The following is a 24,397-nucleotide window of genomic DNA, read 5'->3' as shown; positions in this document are numbered from 1 at the left end:
CATAGGTTAACACAAATGTTTGGCAAGTATTCCAAGAGAAGGAAAAAGTCCAGTAGCACAGGGAATTTCACAAGTTGCCTGAAAAGTGATCCTAACATTCCGAAATGCCAAGCAGCATTAGCAACAATTAAGGGTAAGTTAAGTGCTGTAACACTGATGTGATAGGCATTATTTACAGAAGTCACTGAATTTACAGTATTCAATGACTCACCTTCTCCTGAAGTAAAAGACTCAATAATTTACCAGCTAACGCCTTACATAAAAAAGGCTTATTACGTTTTTGCTACTTGCCAAATGGACTCCCTTTGTACGATGTGACCTCTGAACATATTCATATCTGATCGGCAACAACATCAGTGATAGAAGTAGAAAACGATGTACATCATCTTATCCATACTGGCATTAATGAGCTGGATTATTTTCTGTTTCAAGTATTTGCTCCCAAAAATTTGTAGGGATGGGTACCTTTCACATTTGAAATGATACGGTACTGATGCCCCGCACCTGGCAATTGGTACCGGTACTCAATGGTACCAATTTTTGGTACTTTTTTTGTGTTTATGTGGTAAACTATATCGATTTGTTTATTATTAATAATAATAATAATAATAATAATAATAAAATATATATATTTTTCAATTTAACATATCTATTCTTCAATATATAACCTTGCAATGCTGTGTTCATGTCCAGCATGGAAAACCATCTACTGTTCCACTCCCTCACAGTCACAAGGATACATTTAGGTACCTTAATGTGGTACCTTTTGGCTTTACGTGAACCGGTACCCTGTACTTTCGACAGAATTTGGTCAGTACCTATAAAAGTACCTAATTTGATAACCATCCCTGTGCATCAGTACTTAAAAACCCTGCTCCCAGGTGGATGTCACATGAAGTGAGTTACATCATGGTACATAAGCATCCTTTGCTTAATTTTTTTGTCAGAATTAAAAAAAAAAAAAAACATGTCTACAGTATAAGATCATGAGAAAAATGAGGGCCAAGGTAAGGCTTTGATCTTGGGGGAGCACCAAAACCAACACTGACCAACAGAAACTTCTTCAGGCGGCTTCAAATTATGTTGTTGATTGTTAATATTTTGCAGACAAAAAGCTCGAACTGTGGGGGCTTTTTTGTCAGGAAAAAAAGAAAGTATTATATGCATTACATCAATAAATAACAGGCAAAGTGTCATGTCCCTCAACAATTCACATCAAGGCTCCTGCTCCACTTTAAGCCCTTATATCAATAAAACACAGCAATTATTGCACACCAGGCATGAAATGGGCAAATAACACTGGCCCCTCTTTAGATAAGAAGTTTTGTTTTTACCCTAATGCCAACGGCTAATCAGAAAATGGCTGCAAATTCTCCAGCATGTTATTGTTGGCAGTTGTGCTCAGTGAGATTTAGCGTGCACACAAACGGAGCGAGATAAGAATTGTTGAAATGACCTTTCCAGCAGTTAAACAGTCATGGTGAAACACATCTAGATTCATAGCGGTAGTATATCAGAACAAAGTATTTTTTATTGAGTGATTTAATGATTCATAGAGCTCTGGCTTTGGGCTCAAACTTTCACTGAAGCGAAACGTCTCATGTTCAAACTACCAGGTGGGAGACGCTCAGACATTTTTTTTTTAAATTAAGGAGAAGGATCTGTTTTGATTTGAGAGATAGTGAGATATGGAGGGAAAGAGAAGTCTGAGAGGAAGTTAAGATCCTTATCAGTTTAGAGGCAACCTGCGTGACAGTCCCTCCATCCATCCACACACGGGGTGTTGAAGGAGACACATAGAGGCTAAAAACCCTCTTATCTTACACTGTCATACCTGCTCATAAATCAGTACAAAGCCATCCGCTCTGCACTGATAAGGCAACCAAACACACACTGGTCCAACACGGAGAGGGAAAGAGAGACAGAGAGACTTTTTTAAAATTAATTTAAAATATGGTCGCTCTCACTCTCTCTTTCACTCCCTTCATGCACCTTCGTTATCTGCTTTTCATTCACCAGATCTAAACAGCAGACACGTTTTTCTCCCTGCTAAGGGCTTGTTTGTTTTGCTTGCCATATTTTTCTCTTGTAGAGTTTCCAGCAGTCTGGTTGAGATCATCTGAAGAACTAGTGAATCATTTCAAACATTCACACAAGAAAGAATTGGGAGAGCCAAGACATATCCTTTTGATCGTCATGCAATCAGACCCCCGCATTAAAAAAGTGAAGGGGACACGGCTTTTATTACAGCCTAATCTGCCAGGTTGAATTTCACAGCCTACTTCTGACGTGTGATACAGAAAAGTGTGTCAAGGACAGACCATCTCATGACATGAAACAGAAGCCAGATGATGACATTAATAGTGGGGGAACTCAGGATTTATCTCCATAGCTGCTGCCTTATCTTAACAGTAGAAGTCATTTTGTGGATTAATGATAGAAATGCTGCTTGTGTTTATCACAAATGTATGATATTCACTTCGAGAGCTTTATAAACTGCCACTGCTTGAAATACATCCAGTTCTGGCAGAAGCAGATTCTGTCTCATGCCATTTGGACTTTAACTACCAACTAAATCAAACAGGGGCAATGTCAGACATTTTAGCCTGATTTAACACAAAGCTGAATGAACCGTAAAGATGACGAGTCAACAACTGCAAACTTTTCTTACATTTCCAGCTTCACATTTCCTCAAACCATTATAATGTCTTATACACTCACAGGCCACTTTATTAGGCACACCTGTCCAACTGTTTGTTAACGCAGATTTCTAATCAGCCCAAAACTCGAAGGCAGCAACTTAGTGCATTTAAGCATGTAGACATGGTCAAGACGATCTGCTGTGGTTCAAACCGAGCATCAGAATGAGGAAGTAAGGTGATCCAAGTGACTTTGCTGGTCTGAGTATTTCAGAAACTGCTGATCTACTGGGATTTTAACGCAGAACCATCTCTACGGTTTACAGAGAATGGTCTGAAAAAGAGAAAACATCCAGTGAGAGGCAGTTCTGTGGGTGAAAATGCCTTGGTGCCAGAGGTCAGAGGCTACAGCAGCAGAGGACCACACTGGGTGCCACTCCTTTCAGCTAAGAACAGGAAACTGAGGCTACAATTCACACAGGCTCACCAAAATTGGACAATAGAAGATTGGAAAAACGATGCCTCGCCTGATGAGTCCGGATTTCTGCTGCCACATTCAGATGGTAGGGTCAGAATCAGGCGTCAACAACATAAAAGCATGGATCTATCCTGCCTTGTATCAACAGTTAAGGCTGGTGGTGTAATGGTGTGGGGGATATTTTCTTGGCACACTTTGAGCCCCTTAGTTCCAATTGAGCATTGTTTAAATGTCACAGCCTACCTGAGTATTGTTGCTGACCATGTCCATCCCTTTATGACCACAGTATACCCATCTTCTGATGGCTACTTCCAGCAGGATAATGCACCATGTCATAAAGCTGGAATAATCTCAGACTGGTTTCTTGAACATGACAATGAGTTCATTGTACTCAAATGGCCTCCACAGTCACCAGATCCCAATTCCAATAGAGCACCTTCGGGATGTGGTGGAACAGAAGATTCGCATCATGGATGTGCAGCCGACAAATCTGAAGGAACTGTGTGATGCTATCATGTCAATATGGTCCAAACTCTCTGAGGAATGTTTCCAGTACCTTGTCGACTCTATGCCACGAAGGATTAAGGCAGTTCTAATGGCAAAAGGGGGTCAAACCTGGCACTAGCAAGGTGTACCTAATTAAGTGCCAGGTGAGGAAATAAAGACTTATGTTAGTTTTGGTTATTAGGTAATTGTTCCATTCAGTCACCACACATCTAATTCGCTCACATACTGCAGTCTAACAGAGGAGGCCTAAATTTGGTGTATAACTCTGTTCCAGGAACGCCCCATCCTTCCACATGCCTATGTGAAATGCCAAAGGCTTCATTTTTCAACACCAGGGGTTTCCACTTACTCTCCCACCCTGAGTCCGATTTATAAAATGCTAATGTGGAAATCTAACATGCTAATTGGAAAGCTTGACGATGCATCTCTGCGCATCATTTGCATACAATTTTCTTTCCCGCCAAATACAACATGGGACACAGCAATGCTTTTTAACACCACAGCTTCACACCACAATTTGATCATACTGCATTGCAATGGGATGCAACTAATTAATCATGCAAACATGGTTTAATAGAACAGTGTAATCCAGCCACTGTGGTGAAAAGGTAGATTTCACGCTGTGCAGCAATCCTTTACGCCACTGACATTGGTATAATCAGAAGCCATAGACTAATGAATTCCAAGCTTTTTGTACTCTCTAAATGCGATTACACTTGAACAAAACATCATCTAAGTTGGAGATCTTCCCAATGTCAGAAGACAGTTTTGTTTCCTCCGTGTGATTCTCAGCTGAGTCGACCACATTAAAACTCGATCTGTCAGCCGTGGAAAAGAGTTAGGCTCTGTGTGTTTGTGCCAGGAGGTACCACTTCCTATGAGCTCTGTGAGGGGGCTGTCTGCGGTCTTCCATCATTGTAGAGCGGCGAAGCACATGAAGCAGAGGAGCAGAGGAGCCCATCAATTCATCTAACATGAAATCCTACAGAACATGAAAGCCTGCAGGATCATCGCCAAGCTCTGACTGATGACTGTTTCAGCAAACAGGCCAAGAGGAGGGAGGAGAAAGATGAGAGACCGGGTAGGAGAAAGAGTGAGCAGAGGAGGGAAGAGTATGGAGAGGGATACTTTGAGCGCTAATGCTGTGCCAGTGTGCCACTCCCCCCTCTGCACCCCCAGGGACATGAATGAAGTAAATGAATGATGGACCCAACCCACACAAACGCCCCTCTTCTATTGAGACCAAGCGGTCCATTCACGGGGATGAGTGAGGCGTCGACACCAACAACAACAATAACAACAGCAACATAGGAGGCCCATACTCCTGTTTCTCATTCATACATATGTATGCAGTCACACAGACACACACATATGGCACGGATACTATGGACCGCACGGCCAACATACCATGAGGGACACCTAGAGAGGGTTCCTGAGAACAGGGCTATCTAACAAAGCATGGAGGCAAAGAGGCGTGAACACAGCCCAGCATGGAAGAGAGAAAAAACTTGGCAACTCGTCAATGCAACGGCTACAATGATCAGGGATGAGAGGCTGTCTCCTCCCATCCACAATCAGCACATTATCAGGGAGCCCACCAGTGCATGAACCCAGAAAACAAGGCCCGGAAGCCTCATGTTCCACCACACTCGGCCCCTTCCTCCTCCGCTTGGCTTGTCTCTGTTGTTCTTCCAGGGCGAGAGGAGTTCACAGGGGTGCTCGCCCACACGGAGGGGGATCTCACTCATGAGGTCTGACCTTCAAACTCGGGCATTACTTGCCTGAAGCCACAGCAGCTAATGGAACATGGGGAATACAAATCCGATTGAAGTGAGATCAATCTGACAAAGAGGGCTTTGCTATTTACCAAGTGTTTACATCTCAAACCTTGAAGGTGGGCTTTGTAATGATGTTAGCATCTGACTGAGGCTCAGTTTTCACCAATTATGCATCCTGCAGAGAGACTCTATGTAGAGTGTATGAAAGATGGCGAGGGCTGAAGCCAACAGATGAAATACAGCTCTGACAGGAGCTGGAGGAATGTTCCGGCTTTTAGATTTAATAGTGAGACAGCACAACTGCAGCCTCCCACAGGATCATGGTCAGGCTGAACCACAGGACTAATTTCTCCCATAATCACAATGACAGATACCTGGTTTCCATCCAGCATTAACTGTCTGCACTGAGGTGCTAGATGGACTGTTAGTCTGAGTCTCCCACACCTGAAAGACTACAGGAGGCTGTGGGTGTCTGAGGTTGCCCAGTCTCTGTCCAAAAACAACCCTGACTCTCATCTCTGACAAAAAGTGTGTGAAATAAAACTTTGCCAAACTGGCAAAATATAATGTTTTCTTATCACATGAACATCAAGCACACAAAATAAAATAAAATAAATCTTCATGGCTTTGAATAAGGTTATTTCAATAATTAGATGTATGATAAACAACCTGCTTTGGGATTTAGCTTAACTGATACACTGTGCCAAAATACTTACAACACTCCCCCTTACATGAACCATACAACATTCCCAGGGAATCATGTTTGTCATGCATGATATGGAACAGCCTTTTGACTTATCATAACATAAATCCATCTGCAACCATATTAAGGGCTCAGAGAAACTGTTCTTTATCCCAAAGTAGGAAGAGAACATAAGTATGTTTGGGATGACTGGGGCAGTTTGTACAAATCAAAGCAAAAACTTTAACATGCAACCATTGTTAAAGTCTGGTCGGAAAATGAGACACAAATAGACCATCTATTGACAGTCAAATGGTTTACAACAGGCATTACCTCATGGCAGCACAGTCCAAGTCTGAGGCTGACCATCTCCACCAACACTCAAACGCTGCTACAAACACAATTTGTCTGCAGAATGTTTTTGTGCACCCACACTCGTCTCCTCCTGCTCAAGCTCAGATCCCTCCATCCATTCATCCCTGCTCCAGCTGAGATAGCTAACCTGACACTGATGCCCCATAGTCCATTAGCACACTCAGAGCCCCATGTGAGTCTGCCCTATCAGTCCCTCCACATTTCCCCTCCACTCACTCGCTCCATCTTCCTGACAGTCCTCTCTTCGACTTTTGCCCTCATTATCTGAGTCTTTCTTTCTTTCCACCTCCTCTCCTCCTGGAGGAACTCCTCAAGTTCAACATGTCGGTATGTGTGTCCACAGGGAGGACTACAAGTCTGTAGTCTGTCATGTTGAATTCAGATAACACTACGAGGATGGGGCTGCAGAAAATTCCCTCAGACACTCAATACCAACAATAGCTCATCAGATCTAACCCTCAGCTCCAGCATATCTCCTGTGTGGGAACATCAGCCGCTCTTCAGACTCACCTGATATCACTGATAAGACAGAGAAACAATCGTCTCCCCTTGCAGCATGGACTCTAAATCCACTGCAATTCAAATATTTAAATGTTAAAAATGTTAAAATCAACCTTTTTTTGAAAAATTATCAGTAGAAAACTATAAATTGTCACAGGAAGACAGTTTAAATGGGCTGTGAGGAGTTTGAAAGTGATCTTGCAAAAGTCTCCCTTCTAGATAAATGCCTGATTTTAATCCACACTTTAAAATGAGATTATCAGCACCGATATTACTGGTTACAAGTTATATCTAAATGCTACTTCTTAGCCTCCCGATTGGGTTGGGCAGGACTGGATTGATTTACAGCACGTCTAAGTCTTTATGGCAACACCACGCTGGCTGATATAGTTTAGAAGTGAGAAGAGAGATCTGTACTGTTCTCTACGGTAAACATTTTCTGTGATTAATTTTGTAGTAATGGTTGATACAGGAGCCTAAATGTCAGACAGAAAAAGGACAGAAGAGCAGAAGAAAGCTAAACCGGAGAGTGACAGTGCACTAGTTGAAGGCTAAGACAGGGGCTAAAGGCAAAAACAGGGGGCAAAGCTATTTGTGGTAATGTCCATTCCAACTCACATATAGCAGTTATTCTGCAGTGGTCTGTTCAAACTTGAGAGTCTATCATTAAAATGAAGAGCCAGGTTACCTCAGCTCTGCTTGGTAGATGACTAGCAGGATATAACCAGGATTTACTAACGTTACACATTACGGACATGTCAGCTGCACTATAGACGGCAACTTAACTACATACAAACTGACAGTGTTAACTCATTGTCATGTTAGCCTATGGAAACATCGGAGCACCAGGTTGATGATAGCACTACATATAGCCGACTACTGCTATTGCTATGTAACTGTACTGATAGACAGCCTACCTAGGCATGTTGTATCTGATAAAAAGTTGCCTTGAACAAAGAACATTCGTTTCCATCCAATCTCCTTTTAATTCAAAATCACACCTCGTCAAAGTCATTACTACAGTGTAAGTGATCCTCCTCATAACATCTCTAAAACAGGGTATTTTTCTTTCTTTAAAGGCTTTTCTTTTGGGACCCTTGTAGTAGCTTCATATATTTCATGTTTAAAAGTTTGAAGACCTTAACATTTCTGCAAATCTTGCAAAGGTCTCATAAAGATCTCATGTTTTTTTTTTTTTTAACCTTTTGAACCTTTTTGAGCAGTTAACAGACCAGAGGATGCCAGCAAAAAAAGAAAATTCAGTGATCAAGAAAGGAGAAGTTATTTTATACCAGGCAGTAAATATGTCTGTGATGTGAAATGGCTTTTTATGGCTTGGTGACAACATGGTATTTCCTAAGTAAGCCTCAAGCGGACACTGCAGAAAAAGCAAATTTTTGCTCTTCCACATTGTCTCATATTTAAGACCGAAGGTTGTTGCTTGGTTCTGATTCTGATTCTGGGCCAGGTTTGGGCATGCTTCAAACTCAACTAAAGCATAATACACCCATTTTAAACCTTTTTCTTTATAAAGACAGACCCCAAATCAGGTTTATGTACTACTGCAACCTTTATTCCATAATTCACTGTAATAATATGAACCACATTCTGTACATTTTGCTTCACGTTAACCTTTCCCTGTTTATCATTCAAATCCAAAATTCAGCAGTAAGTCAGTTTTCTTTCTTCAAAGAAGTAAAACATTTTTCATCAGAACTTTCAACATAACATCTCCTAACTCTTTGTTTTATCCCACCAGAAGTCCAAAAGTAGTCATCTCAATCATGCAAGCAGAACAAAGTCTGGAAATAGTGAATCAGATAACATGACCAGAGATTTGATTGAAAATGTTTTCCCCGTTCATTCAAAAGCTCTTGGCAGAGAGAACAAAAACTGAAGCCAGATAATTTTCTTTTGTTTGATGTATCAGTCGAATGATTCATCGCTCAAGAACAACAATAATGGTCCTTTGTGGCTCACTTCTTACACAAATGAGAGATGTCACTTTCATTTTTTGTATGTATGGTAACATGCATTAATACTGAGTACATCAAAGCACTATAGGATTTTTGTTTCCACCAGAATCTGATACGATATGTACGTCCCACAAGGAGAGGATAACCACAGATTCTACTTTGTAGCTCAAAGTAGTCACTGAAATTGGCCGAGCTGAAACCAGAGAAGTCATTTTTTAAGTTATATCTGGTCCATCTGTGTGTCAAAGCAACACTAACAAACACACAGAGTCTGTTAATGTACCAATACATGACAGAGTGTGTGTCCTAAGTTGTTTCCCACCCCAAGTGTTCACAATGGCAACCACATGATCGAGGTCACGGCAGAGCTGTAACAGGATCTGGACACTGACAGACAAATGATAATGAATGATAGCTGTCTGGGTAAACAAGTAGAGAGGTGCCCTTGACCTGCTGTCTCCTTAATTTCAGTCCAGGCTGTAACCCCCTCCCACCTCTACCTCCACCCCTCACCCAAGGACTCCCACTCCCCTGCAACATCTGGAGAACACGTCAACACAGAAAAACCAATCTTTCACTTAATCACTTGATAAACTCTCAAACCCTTCCTGACAACTCCAGAAAATCACACTGCTGCTCCCCAAAGTCTATTGTTTTAGCTAATTTATTTTCTCGTTTGTCTTAACTAAACCTCAGAGCCTCCAGGCTGCTCTGCTCCAGGTTTTTCCAGCAAGCAGACAAGACAGCAGACATCAAGGGAAATAAGCTCAGCGCTGTGATTACATCCCACCTCTCCTCTGCCGAGAGAAGCATTTGAACCCGATTCAGTTTGTGAGGAGTGACAGGTAGGTGCTGCTATAGCAACCAAACCAAAGCAGTGTCACATTTTTAGAGCTTTGCAGAAGCTCTGCAAGCACACAAACACCCAAAATACACACACACATGCACAAACAAGGCAGATGTAACCACATGGACTTGACATGAATATTAAAAGACTTTCTCCCATTCCTCCCTGTCACTTTGAATTTGAAGAAAACCACCTCCAGTACAAACCATTAAAATCTCCCTTCTCCAGCCCTGTCCCTTACCACCACAACAACGGCTGGCCTCTTCATCTAACTCATCCTCTTCTTCTCTGTAAACAGTATGCATGGTCACAGACTGCTTCTGATAATCTGCTGAATAATGCTAATGACGATCAAAAGCACATTCAACCACAAAGACCAACCCACAGAAGCCAATCAACTCACTGAAACGCAGGACAAAAAAAAAAAAAACTGGCATGTCTGATGTTTCCTGTGACTCTCGTCTATTTTTATAGTGTCTGCCACATTTTGATCTACAAAACTGGCTGCAGCAAAGACCAAAGAAACACCAGGATGTTTTTTATGGAGGCACTTTCTATCACACACACACAAACTCAAACACACACTCATCACAGCGTGTCTGTCTTTCACCCCTGCTGAGTGCTGCTCCCTTTTACGCAGCAGACAGGCAACTAGAGGGGCTATTCATCCTGCGAAGGCATCCAGAACTCGCAGTAAACCGCTATGCACGCACCTGAGGCCTCGACTGAGAACTTTTTAAATGGATTGTTGAGGAAAACTAAGAATGATCTTGAGTTACAAAGATTCTTTCTTCAGTATCAAGCTTTCTTGAAGCAAAGATCCCAGTTTTTTTTAGGCTTTCTGGCTTTTATTAGAGGTGATAGCTGAAGATGGACAGAAAGGGAAGCAGTATGGGAGCTACAAAAGGTCATGGACTAACTAGTGACTGCTGTGATGACAGTGGGGGCGTGTTCAACCTCTTAGGCATCCCAAAAGTCCTGATCCTAAAGTCTAACCTGAATCCAAAAGATCAGAACTCCTCAAATGACTGAGGCTCCAGCAATCACTGCAGTCAGACTTTTTGATTAAGGCTCAAATTATTCCTTCAGTTTCCAGTCAGGATGGCACATGTGTTTCCTGCATGAGTGTTCACGTGCTACCTTTAAGCACTTTTCAGGTATCTTGGCAGTGTGTTGCGATAACACTGCCAAGCTTACAAAAGAGGCGCCACCAATCATACGTTTAGCTTCCAAAGGTTTTGGAGAAAGTGCAAACAAGAGCAACATATGTGATGATTTGTGAAGGAGCCGATGACTTGAAAACATTGGGAGACATCTGTGCAGGATGCTTCCAGATAAGAAAATGAGATGTTACGATTAGAGATGCACAATATGTCGGTATCAATATGGGTATTGGCCTGTGTTAGCCATTTTTTTTAACATATCAGGATCGGCCGATGTGTAAAACTGGCCCGACATTTACTGATTAGCTGCCAGCCATTTTCAGAGCATCTTGAATGATCTTTCAAGACCCAAATAATGCTGTTTTTTATGACTATATAAACACCAAAACTACCTAAGGAGAGTGGACAAGGAAAACAAGTTTGAAAATAAAGGGAAATTTTAAAATATTCAGTTTGCACGATTTTCAGTATGTTTACAATTTGCTCATCTCAGGATGTTTTTTTTTTAAACCAATATTGATATCGGCAAATATCAGTTATCGGCCATAACGGCAATATTAGTATCGGATATCGGTATCGGCCAATTCATACAGCCTTTGGATGCTGTATGCTTTTCCATCATACAGCAAGGATGTCCAGTAATTTCATAATGTAATTTATGCTCAAAAAATGTTGAAATGGCAGAGAACCATTTACATTCTGCTTCCCACTAAGAATTTGTATTTATGTCCTTCTGTGGTTTCATTGAAGGGTGAGGAGCTGCCTGATTGATGGAGACACAGCCTTTCTTCTAAAGCCTGCAAGTTAGCGCTGCACCTACTGCGAAAAGCCCTTCTGTTGCCTGTGTCCACCCACTCCTGCCTCACCATTCCGTGCGTTCGCTCAAAGAAAGTCCAGGCCACTTTAGGGACCCCCTAACCCCTCTGCCTGTGGAGTGTGTTAAAACAGCGTGCTCCAGCTGTGGGCGGGCGTACTGGGTGCTCTCCTGCCTCACCTGACACTGCCAACCTCTTATCACTGAGTAAATAGAGAGGGTGTGAGTGTGGCGTTAAGGCAGCGGAGGAGAGGGAGATAAAAAGAGAAAGAAACAGACAGGAAGGACACTATATTTAGCACAGGAGCTGTCGCCTTCTGTTTCTCTCTCCTGAATAATCAGACTTTGACAGCATGAATCCTGCAGAGCAGAGGTTGCTGGGATGCACCCCCCTCTCCTCCTCCTCTCCTCCCCAAGCAGCATCTCTAGGGAGAAAGTAGCAAACTATTGTAATAATTGCTGCAGGCTTGCGTGCCACAGCCACCTCACATTACTCTGTGGAAACATTTTGCAGTGCCCTGACATTCTCTAATGAAGATAATAGAGGAATGGGAGGGAGTTCTGGACTGCAGATTTCAGCCAACAGGTACAATGTTGCATGTGTAATGCATACCAAGAGAGTACTGTATGTACGAGTGAGCAGCAACGTGACCAAAAGATAAAAGCATCCTGCCATCCATAACTTCTCAGAACTGGAATGCATGTAGGACAGAGACAGAGTAATGCTGTGACAAACTTGTTCCCCTCATGTACTGATGATGATTATCTACTGGGAAAGCAGTAAACAAGCACAGCTGGTAGCAAGAAGGACAGAGAGGATGTGGATTAGATAATGCAGTCTGTGAGTGAGTGGTTCAAACTGTGCACAGTGGACTTTAGCCAGTGCAAAAAGATTATTTGCTTTTGTGGAAAAACAAGCAAACCAGTGTCGCCGCTGATTTCTGCTTGTTTTGCAACAACAAATCCATCACTGATTGTGTGCTTCAGAAGAAAAGTGGCTCCTGAGCATCACTTATTCAATTCAGGCTCTGCTTCTTACACTACTTTTCTTTCATGGCTCAAATTGCTCATCTGCTTTTATCCTCACAAATTTTGGATGAATTTTTCACTTCGAAAATTTGCACTTCTAAAGCCTGGCTTACAATGTGTGATAGTAGAGTGTCAGCTCACACTGTACAAGTGAATAATTTAAGATACACAACCAAGGCTCACAAATTACATTCTCACTGTGCAGAACCTGAGTTCTCACCATAAACTGTGGAATACATGTTTGTGTTCATGACGGACTTCTGAAGCTGACTGCCAGTGAGCTTAGCTTGGAAATGAGCTCAACCTAACTTTAAGTTTGGATGAGGTAAAGAGGCGGACCTTTCTAACCTATTGATTCTTCTCACAGACAGCCACTTTCAACCGCCTGTCAGTCAGCCGTGCCCTTATATGGGCAAAACTTGTAAGTAAGTTAATAACTTCGAAATGAAAATAAAAATACTGTGCAATTTGTGATGACAGAGAAACACAGAGCATTTTTTAAACCAATGTGTAAACAGTTTTACTTGTTAATTTAAAATCTGCCTATCTGTGGTCTGTGGTTTCTGGTGTTTCTGCAGCCAGCCCCAAGCGGACTCTCAAAGAATTGCAATTTTTAACTCTTCAGCATAGGCGTCATATTTTCAGACCAGCGGCTGCCACTTGGTGCTCACAATCAGGACAACAATCAATAAAGTTTCTTTTAAATACTCATACAAAAAGAAGGATATAACTTCATTCATTCCCTTTCTGAAGTGCCAACAAAACTGAAAAAGTAGATGCTGGATTAAAGCAGATTTTGCTGATAAGCTTGTATTGGATTACATTAGAGGAAATAGGAATTTCAGTATCATGTGTTCCTGGTGAAAAGAAGCCCTGACTTTGTTCTGGTCCTGCACTGTGCAAGACTACGATGTTAGCCAACCAAAAATTCTTAAGTGCCAGAAACTGATTGGACCTTGATACATCCCAGTAGTCCCCTGTATCCCAGCAAAAACCACTCATCCAAGATGACATTTGCCCCAAATTCAAAATTAGCTGTGCAACTCTGATATTAGGTCAAAATCATCTTCATTTGGCAAATTCTATGCTCAACCTAGTTGATAACAAAAATTTAGATATATTCTTAAAAATGAGAAAGTAAAGCATAAAATGTCAGAAAATGAAATTTCTCATCTTAGCTAGCTTGACAAAGAATTAAATAAGATAAAAATGCATGCAAAGCTGATTTATTTATCCCATTTGAATTTTTCAACATAACTTAATGCAGATACATATTTAATATGTTTTATAATGGAATGCATCTTATGTGCAAAAATGTACTATGCCATCATGCTGCATGTATCAAAAATGCAGTACAAGAACACAAACCAATACATAAATATTAATACAAAAGTTTGCAATTGCCATGTTTTTTTAAAGAAGCCTGTGTAACTCACAGTTTGTCTCATTATGTTTAACTTCTCTAATGATGCATGTGATAAAAGCCACCATAGTGCTTAATGTGTTTTGATGATACGGCTAATTGATGACAGTAAACGACTGAACGGCATAAGAGCTTCCAGGCAGTGAGAACAACAGTCTGAATGCCTTTTCCATTCTTTGTGCTGGTCAGCTAATAAGCATAGCAGGTTACGCAATCTGTATTCACACAAAACTCTTTAAAACTTTCGAAATTTTCAGGATGGGCTGCATGTGTGAATGATTTTCACCCGTCCACCAAGGATTTTTCCTGCAAGGTGAGCTCATTTGAGAACACATCAGAAAGGGTCTGTAACACACAAGAAAGATGGAAACTTTGCTTTGGGGTTCTTGGAACAATTGAAAGCAAATGTGCGATAACTTGCAACTGTATTTTTACTGTAATGCTTTTACTTGAGAAGTGAGAAGGATATCAACAATACAGGACTACCTCCAGAGAAGAATGAGTCGAGGGAGACAAAGGACTCTTCCTACACATAAATCTTTCTAATGAATATAATCTGCAGAAGGTGAGGTCAAATGCTGTAAATTAGTCAATTACTCAATTACTATTGCCCTAATTACCCAACAATTAAAAAAGTGGAGAATATGTTGCATATTTGATCTCAAACCTGAAAAATGTTGGGAGAGATGAGCTGATAGTGAACTCTTGGGCTCTGTGACAATCCTTGATTTATTATCTGAAGCAAAAAAGACTGTCAGAGATAAAAGTGCAAAGGCTGAAGCAACCTTAAGATTGTCCATGAGAATTAGTCCAATTACAGCCCTGCCTGGCTTTCTTCTCACTGCTAACCTTGTACCCAGGTGTTCCTCCAAAGGGGGACCAAAGGGGCTGAAGGAAAACAAAGTTAAACACTTTCAAATGGGCTTGAGTATTAGCTTAACAAGCTATTACTTGTTAATATGGTGCCATTCTCCCACAGTTTGAGGGCAGTTAACCTCGGGTGTGACTGGCTTCTGTTTGAAGGGTCACAACCTCGTCGAGCCCCGAGCACTAAAATAGCACGTGATTACAGACCTTGTTGAAAGTAAATATAGGAGTTCTCAGCAGCTGATCTGAGCCTGCAGCGTCCGGTCTTCATGAGAGAGTAGACACCTACAGAATCCTTTTGTCATAGCCAGAAGTATTTTTTTTACATTTTCACGATCTCAACTGAGTCAGGAAGAGATTCAAAGTTACGTTTGACAGATTCACAACAGCCCTGTGTTTTCAAAGTGTGTAAGGGTATCTTTTGGTCCCTTCTGAAGTCCTGGTTGATGATCTATCCCTGCGAGCCTTGTGTGGACATTCCTTAGGTCTTAGCCTCTGTTTGCTTTCATGGTCCTTATCACAGTTAATAACTCAGCTTGCACTAACACACTCAGGAGCTACTTTGGGAACCACAAAAGACTAAATTATCAGCTTAGCTTGCTTATAATTGTTTACATAGTTAACCCTGTGCTTTACAGCCCTTCAGGTTAGAAGCCTTTTTCACTCTCTGGGTTCTTTTGTTTCACTCTGAAGATCCTTTAGACACAAGGCTCAAATATTGACAGTCATTTTAATGGAAGTGCACAGAAAGCTTACTCTATATATTTTTTCAGTGATGAACGAGGATAAATGAATAACATACAGGCAGGATTTTCTCACACTTTTTGAAAATATGAAAGCTATGGCTGTTTATTTGCCACCATGAAACAACAAATATGATTTTCTCTGTTATTTTTATGCATTATAATCCTTTAGCTGCAGAGTTTCAGGAAAAGGTGCACTTCATGTTAGTTCATCAGCATGAAATAGCTTTAATTCGATGGCACTGAATGTACAGATATCAAAAGTCCATGCACAGCAAAAGGAGAGTTTACAGCAGATTATCAGTCTGAAATGCAGTTTACAGCTGCTACATACATCCTGAAGAAGCTATTCTTATTGTCCTTTAAAGAATGTGTGTATGCCTGTAATCTTTTGCCTGATGCTTTGAAATAAGGGAAAAAATATGAGAAGCAAAGACAAAGTGTTGGTTCTCTTGTGTCAAAACGTTGGATTTCTGCCAAAAGCAGCAAAATCTTCTCTTCTCGCTTTGTAAAATGCAAATAATCAGTGAGAAGTGATAGTGTGTAACCTTTATAGAAGAACATGTGAAGCTGGGTCACAGACAGAAGCAAAATCAACAACGTTCTGGTAGCTGTTAGAATTAGCCGCCTACACTTGAAGCTTGTCTCCTTATCTTATTTTATTATCTGAAAGTAAATCCTTGTTAAAAATTAGAGTGATTTTTTCACTCAAACAGCTCTGATTACAAGCAAATCTATTTTCCAGACATCATAAAACCTAAAGCGTATTATTTGTTTAAGTTCACCAGCACATAAATAATTTATAAAAGCACATTACTGAGCTATTCCCAGCAGAACGGTGCAATACCAATACAATTAGCAAATGCACAGCCAAGGTGCATTTCTACTCTGCGGCTATCTGAAGCTGCTCTGTGAGGCATAAAGCAACCCCAGAAACTAATTAAAAACAAAAAGAAACTCAATTAAAAGCTGTAGAGAATAAATGAACTCTTTTCTGCCAAGTAAATGTGAGACCAGTGGAGGGTAAAATCCAACTCTAATAGAGATGCACAGGAAGAGATGGGATTGTAAGGGGGGAAACGAACAGGTGAGTGAAATATCTGAGCAGGAGGACCAAGAGAGGGTGAAACATCACTGAAAAACCTCTAACCATGCTCAAAAACCCTGTTCAGTCCTAACAAATACACACTGGTAATGTTTATTAAGGTCATGTAAAATATGACTCTTGATTTAAACAGGGGACTGCAGTTCCAACACTTTAGATTCTGACATAGACATCCCTGCAAGGCTCTTCAGAAGTTCTACAAATCTTTGACAACCCGTCAGACTGTACGCACACAATTGCTACACCAGCACTTGAATGACAAAGAACAAGACACTGCACCGCTGGGACCTATTTTAGCAGGACAGCTCAACACACTCAGGGTCTCATGTGGCACCGGCAAACATTCATAACATGCTGGATCTGTGCCCCGAGTGCGTACCCAGCCAAGTGTTAAATCTGACTTGATTTCAGAAGGGAGCCGAGGTTACACAAAGGCCTGTTTGGGCAACTAATGGCAGCCAGGCGATTAAATGGAGACCCATTCTCTGACCCTTAATATTCAGGGAAATCAGGGGCACATCTCCTCATCCCTCACATCACGCTTCACAATCAAACACTGTGCAAAGCTGTGGGGAATACACGTCAAGTCCTACATTTAGCCAGTGCCAATTTTAATCAGCTATTGAACAAAACAGAAATTAAGAACCCAAAGAGACTATCAAAGCTGATATCAAATACAGAAACACAGGAAGTGAACAACAAACCAGGCTGTGGTGTTAGCGTCTTACCTTTGAAGGAAAGGAAGATCCGCGGAGCAGAGAGGGGTTCATTGGAAGGGGGCAGTGTCCCGGACGTTAGGGCCAGCAGGGCCAGCAGCCAGCACAGTTTGTCCCACAACATTGTCCCTCTGTTTGTTAACAGAAGAGAGGAAGAAGAGTCCAGGAGCTGGGGGGAAACAGAGGGATGAGCATCAGACAATGAGCCTGAACTTTCACCTCACCAACCAGCAGCAGAGGCCAGTTCTTCAATAATGGGTCATTTTGCTTTTTTTATGGTAAGATCTACAGAGATATAAGAATAAGAAAAGCTTCTCTAGGGTCTTCAGTCATACACCACAGAAATCAGCAGAAACAAGACTGAATCCTATTTCATGAATCCATTTACAGTGTATGTTAGTTTGAAATACTTTACCATGTAATTTCATTTAGTGTGTGCAATAAGTCACCAGAAGCATAAAACCAGAGGGATGCAGGAGACTGGGAAGAAACTCAACTGGTTCAGAATTGAATTGTCATTGCTACTGTGGTTTCTGCTTGGTCTCTCATTTTACTGTGCGTTTCCTAACCGCCCACAGTTATTCTTGCCTGTGTCTGCTTATGTGCACAATCGGGGAAATAGTCTGAATGAAAGAAGACTCCATGCAGCTGGGAGAGCCAGCAAGAGCCACTCTCTTTCGAGACTACACTCTCATGCAAACCATGCATAATAATGTCTGATATCTCATGCAAAGCTAGTTCTGCGAATACCTGGTACAGAGCCTACGACACGGCAAGAGCAATTTCACAAGCAGTGGAGGAGTTGCTCGTGGAGCCCTGCGCGCACTGGCTGTGCTCACACAAAGCGCATCAACACGCTTTTATCACCCACAAAAAGGGAGCTGAAGTTAATAATATCCCCTTAAAAGAAACGACAGACTCTGCAAGTTATCAGTGCGAATTGAAGGCGCCACAGCTATGCCTGGTGCCAGCATTAAAAAACAAAGAAATAACTGTGCCACTTTTGGAGACAACAAAACGCGCTAAGCGGGGCTGCTGTGCTGTGATTATCCACGCACTGCACTGATTCACTCGTAAACGTGGATCTGAGACTGAGGTCAAACTGTCAGTCAGGGTTTAAGATCAAGTTCCACATTGAGCCCTGAAGGCACAACTCCAAAGCAAGACCGTTCACCAAAATAAAGCGTGACTGAGCTTTGAGTTATGAGGGCATGAACATGAACCACGTGACATTTATGAGAGTACCTGGGATTTTAAAATAGTGGAAAGTGGCATCGAGGACTAGTTGCATAAATCCAATCACTGTGAACAGGAGATTTCTGAAAACACGGCATCATGCAGCTTTAACTCTCAGTGAAACTAGTTAATCAAACACACATTTGTATTTAAGGGAACTATACGACACACACGCAACAGAGGACGCACAAAAATTAGGCAAAATGTCACCAAATGAAGTCTGATTTTAAAACACATAATCTTCACTTTTCTCACAAATTAGTCTTGGAAAAATAAAAGGCAGCCTAACTTGGATAAATCATAGCCGATATCACATGCAGCGCAGGCATCACTCCTCTTTTTTTTTTTTTTTTTTTGCTCGACTCTCCCAGTGTGGTTTTCTGATGTTTAAAAACCACATCAATCTACAGTCTGCAATATATTGCAACACATAAACAAAATAAGCACTTCTTCACCGACTTACCTTGCAGTTAACACCAGTGAATACTGTGATAAAGCTGGTCAATATTTAAAATCATCCACACAGATCCTTTGAGCTCCTCTGTCCGCACGCATGAGTATCAGAGTATCCACTGCAGATCCTACACGATTATCCCAGTCAAACAAAGCTTGGATTTAAATTAACTTGACGCCACCGCCTTATCTTGTAGTAAGCTTTAAATCGCATCAAAAGAGTCCGTATTTCCTCATGAAGGAGGTTAACAAACAAAGAGTTGTTCCTGGAGATGAGTGGCGGAGCGGCTTCGGTCTCCTGCGCAGCGGCGCTCAAGTGTGAAGTACTGAGAAGCGGCTTCTGCAGGTGGATACTCTCCGGCAGTAGACACACCCATGGGGGAGGGAACGTACCTTAGCATCCCTGGGCCATGTCCCGCCCTGAAATTTGCACAAAACATTTTACTCTGTAATATTTCCCCCCGAATTAAACCCACTCCATATATTGAAGATTTAACCGTGAGAGGAGGACGCAGACTAAGTTGTGAAATTGTCCTGCTGTAATCAAACACTCAAGTTTATAACTCTTTGGTTTGGTAAAGATGGTCATCAATTTGAATGTGCTACTGGCCACTGCCCACTATATAAGCCTTCACTCTCAAAACCTTCCCCATGAAACAGTTGTATTTAAAGGTAGGGTCTGCAGGATTTACCTAAAAAGGAGTCAAATTTTCCAAAAATAATCCTGCAATCATTGGCAAAATGAGTGCTTACCTCAGCCCGCACCACAGACAGTTGTATCGGGACGTTTCCGGGTGGAGAGCAGATGGTAACCTCCTCAACCAATCACAGCGCCTCCAGTGCGCAAGTGACTTTGAGTGTTGATGATAGCGAGATGCTATCCTTAGCATCTGCGATACTGGACATAGGACGGAGGAAGAAAAACACAACCAGAGTAAAACGAAACGCCAAGCAGACAATGCTCATCTCGAAACGAGGGTGAGGCTTAGCTCAACTTTTAGTCACTTTTGGGCACTTGAAGCAGCAAGGGACGAAGAGTGACCCGAGTTGGCTTTCTGCTGTGCAGGTATGTGTCAAATACCCGATTAGCTTGTGCTAACATGCCAAGTCTGGTAGAAACGCGATGCTACAGTGGATTGCGAGGCTGTGGGTGTGTGCTGACTCCCTATATTGTCTATTACTTTAATGCATTTTCTCAAAGTAGTGGCGACTATTGCCCTGTATTGGATGATATCTATTTTTGACTTTTGATGATTAATTTTAAAGGGGTTACAAGACAAAGAAATTAAAGGGGCTGGGATGGAACAAGTTGGGTCCTATCACAAGGTTTAGGGCAGAAATTACCCCTACAGCAGTGTTTTTGTGCAGCAGAAGCCCAGGGCGCTCGCACCAAACACCCCCTCCCTGCTCCTCTGCACTCAGACGGGGCCATATTTTACTTGACCAAAAACACAAATAAACGGACTCCCACCAAAAAAATCTGATATCGGACTGCATTCACGCTTTATTCAGAGAATTTTCAGCGCGTTACTTTCACACAAAACACAGCTAAATAAGGCTCTAGTTCTCATCGTGTCTCTTTGTCCTGGCAGACTACCTGCGTTTGCTTATTGGCACGCCGCGCGCGTAGACTGATACACAAAGTGGCGAGCGCCTTGTAGCCAGCTGTAGCTCTGTAGCGGAGGCAGCGCCGTTTTACAACACGATGAGAACTAGAGCCTTGTTTAGCGGTGTATTTGTGTGAAAGTAACGCGCTGAAAATTCTCTGAATAAAGCGTGAATGCAGACCGATATCAGGTTTTTTTGGTGGGAGTCCTTTTATTTGTGGTTTTGGTCAAGTAAAATATGGCCCCGTCTGAGAGCAGAGGAAACCGGCAGACAAGCAGGGAGGGGGTGTTTGGGGCGAGCGCCCTGGGCTTCTGCTGCACAAAAACACTGCTGTAGGGGTAATTTCTGCCCTAAACCTTGTGATAGGACCCAACTTGTTCCATCCCGGAGTATCACTTTAAGCCGTGTTTTAGCCTGTAGCCCATGCTCTATCACTTACTTGTTTATCTTTCTCTCTGCTTTACTGTCCACTGTAATGACAAAACTAATCCAAGAAAATGTTTTCAGCAGATGATTATAGATATTCAGATGAAGCTCTGGTAATTGAATCATAGCAAATTCCAGCACCTTGAATTACTCAACAGCTGAATATAAAATGTGAAATATGAATGATACATGATACCTGGACGTAAACATAAACATAGTCTCCGCGACATCACCTGTTTGGTCCCGATACTGTGACATGAAACCAGTCCACAGACGCAGCCCTGTTGGATATAATGTTGGCTCTGAGCTTCCATTCTGCCAGCTACAGGGCGCCCGTCAGTCACGTGAGCTGAGCTGTGTCTCTGATTGGACGATAAAACGATCCCAATATCTTCAAAACCGCCAAGTTAAAAAAAATTCACCCAACATACAATGTGTGAAATCAGTGTTTCAGACCCAAACCATGTTTGAACCAGGCTGTAACGCCTTAAAAGTCTGTTTTTTTGGCTGGGTGTTTACGTGACTTCCGGTCTTTCTGCAGCCAGCCTCAAGTGGATTTTAGATGAACAGCAACTTTAAGCACTTCTGGATAGGCTTCATTTTTCCAAACTGGATGTTTTTCCTTGGTTTGGAGGTAAATGCTCTCAACGGCTGCTTTAGAATAACAGTACAGCTGGGGTCATTTCACGTCTAGGTTGCTGATATTTTACAGTCTGTACAGTTTTCTGCTGGGGAGCTCTCAGCAGGTCTGAGCAAAGCAATTGTTCACTGTCTGCTTGTATTGGCAGTCTCCTGCATGGAACAGCATTGGCTTTTAATGAATGAATAATTTACTGTATTTTGGCTCAGGCAAAGATGAAAGACAACCAAGGCGCCAATGATTTAGGATGAGAAGAAGCAATATTTTTGTTTGATGCTAACAGCTGCTGCGTAACTCTTGGCAAATAGGAATGTGGCTGCATGCAGAATACAGTTGAAAAGTGGCCAGATACAGATGAGGTAGATTTCCTCTAACACCTTGTGAACCTGACAGAGGATCACTGCCTCTCGCCTTTGATAGGCATCAGATATTCATGGGCAAATGGAGCCTTAAATCTTTTAATCTTGCATGATCCCTCCCCTGATCACACCGGCTTATTTTTGCTTCTTATCCAGTCACTGCACAACACAGCTGACACCTCATGTGCATGCATATTATTCCATAAATGATAAACACAGTAGCTCTTGTTACATGCGGTTAGCATTAGTCTTGCAGGAATGTGTAAAATCAGAGTTGAATTTGAAGGATATTGTTTCCAGTTCAGCAAAGGTAATGTAAAGTGACAAACCCATTGAACCTGAAATACAAAACTGAGGCGAGGGTCATTTCTCTTAGAGTTTTACCCTATTCAAATGAATAAATTACATCAGACTCTGTGTTTGAATGTCCTTTTTTTTTCATTTATTTTATCAAATTTGTAGTTTTATTTTTTATTTTTACATTTGTCTTGAGGGAAATACCAGAGTGATAAATGAAAAGTCACATTTAACATCACCATACCTAATACCAATGGAAAGACACAGGTTTCCTGGATGAGACTTTGAGGTTTCTGCCCATTCAAAGGTATCTTCAGAGGACTATTATGACATTCTTCTGTGAAAAAGAGACTGAGCGATATAATCCCTTGCTTTGATGCCTGTAGTGGAAAGAGGAAGCAAGCTCAGCATCAGCATTTGCCATTAAAAGTGTTAAATTTCCCCTGATACCTGCAAAGAGCTCTGGGAAACAATTACCCCCTCACTTATGAGCTCACGCACACATCGTAGGAGATATTGGTATTTTTCCGTCCCTCTGAATCTCAGCCAATCTTGAAAAATCATTCTTCTCTTATTTTTTCTCACACTCAAGCACAAAGAGGCACCCAGGCTAACATATGCAGGTGGGCGTTCATGTTTGAAGGGTGGTCTGAGCACCAGACTGCATTCAGCCAAATAAATAACAACTTTCATAAATATCTGGAACACAACTCCCAGTCCCTCGGGACTCACCAAGAATAAATCAGTCAAACAATAAAAAAGCTCTCTCCCAAAACTTCACATATCGGCGGTTCAAAGAGCCTCCCATCCAAATGTGTGTGCACCAGCCAAGTGTAATTGTCATTTGTTTCATAGCTCCATCTATCCCTCTTTCCTCTCTCCTCTCCTTCTTTTTGTCTTCCCTGCTGTCTCGTAGCCAACAGCTGCATGTTGTTTCCTATATTTCTTTTTAATCAACAATATTATTCCCATCTTCAGGCCTCTGGTGGCCTCACCATCTGTCACTTGCGTGAGACAAGAGGAAAGCAATTATTGAATCCTGGCTTTGAGGAGCGCCTGCCTTCATAAAAGTCCCTCTTGCTTTCCAGTTTTTCCTCTAGCGTTACTCTCTCTGTAGCAACTCTGCGGAGGAATTGTGAAAGATAGCTAAGACCATCGTTGGGTGCCAGACCACAGAGGCAACACATTCACAGGGATTCTGCTAAAAAGTGACGTTTAGGCATTTCGTTTTGCAGGGGAGATGCCAGGTTTATAAATCTAAGTTTGAATGCTGACAGTGAAAGACTTTCCTCTACTTTCTCTTGAGAGGATTTATGTTAGAGGTCAGACACGAGGCTGGTTTAAGAGCTCCACTTTTATCAGTTAGACTAAACCTGACATTTCTGGCAATAACCTGAGTTTGACTCCAAATTGCGCTCATAAATCTTGCCATGTAGGTGACTGGTGCCGTTTTCCCCTCTCTCAATATCATTTTAACAGCTTTTTGTATACATAAAGATCATAGTCCACACCTACATTAACCTTTACTTCGATGACAAAGGTGGAAAAAGGTGCCAGCAGAGAATACAAATCCAGACAGCTTAACAGCAGAGGTCATTTTCTCATATCAGCTCCATAATATTTAATAAAATTTCCTCCAACCTTTTGCCATCAGTGACCCTGCCAACACTGGAAAGTAATTACTAACATGCTGTGACAACCTTAACCTCTGTCTTCTGTCGCGACCACATGACAG

The 24,397-nt window shown here is 41.8% G+C and overlaps 1 protein-coding gene across 1 annotated transcript in view; it reads right to left on the bottom strand.

Annotated features, from left to right (window-relative positions):
* sema3fa (sema domain, immunoglobulin domain (Ig), short basic domain, secreted, (semaphorin) 3Fa) overlaps positions 1-19,752 on the bottom strand; it is a 63,936-nt gene extending 44,184 nt beyond the window's left edge. The window contains exons 1-2 of the mRNA XM_074669531.1: positions 19,343-19,752; positions 17,656-17,812 (exon numbers count right to left, since the gene is read on the bottom strand). Coding sequence (XP_074525632.1) covers positions 17,656-17,767 — 112 coding nt within the window. The 5' untranslated portion in view covers positions 17,768-17,812; positions 19,343-19,752. The remainder of the gene's footprint in view (positions 1-17,655; positions 17,813-19,342) is intronic.
* Between the last annotated feature and the right edge of the window lie 4,645 nt (positions 19,753-24,397).

This window comes from Halichoeres trimaculatus, unplaced genomic scaffold (assembly GCF_033239565.1).
Source record: "Halichoeres trimaculatus isolate MK-OKI-2021-1 unplaced genomic scaffold, fHalTri1.1 fHalTri1_scaffold_1, whole genome shotgun sequence".
Classification (NCBI taxonomy): domain Eukaryota; kingdom Metazoa; phylum Chordata; class Actinopteri; order Labriformes; family Labridae; genus Halichoeres; species Halichoeres trimaculatus.
The sequence above is the reverse complement of the archived record's forward strand: the minus strand, read 5'-3'. Positions and strand labels throughout refer to the sequence as shown.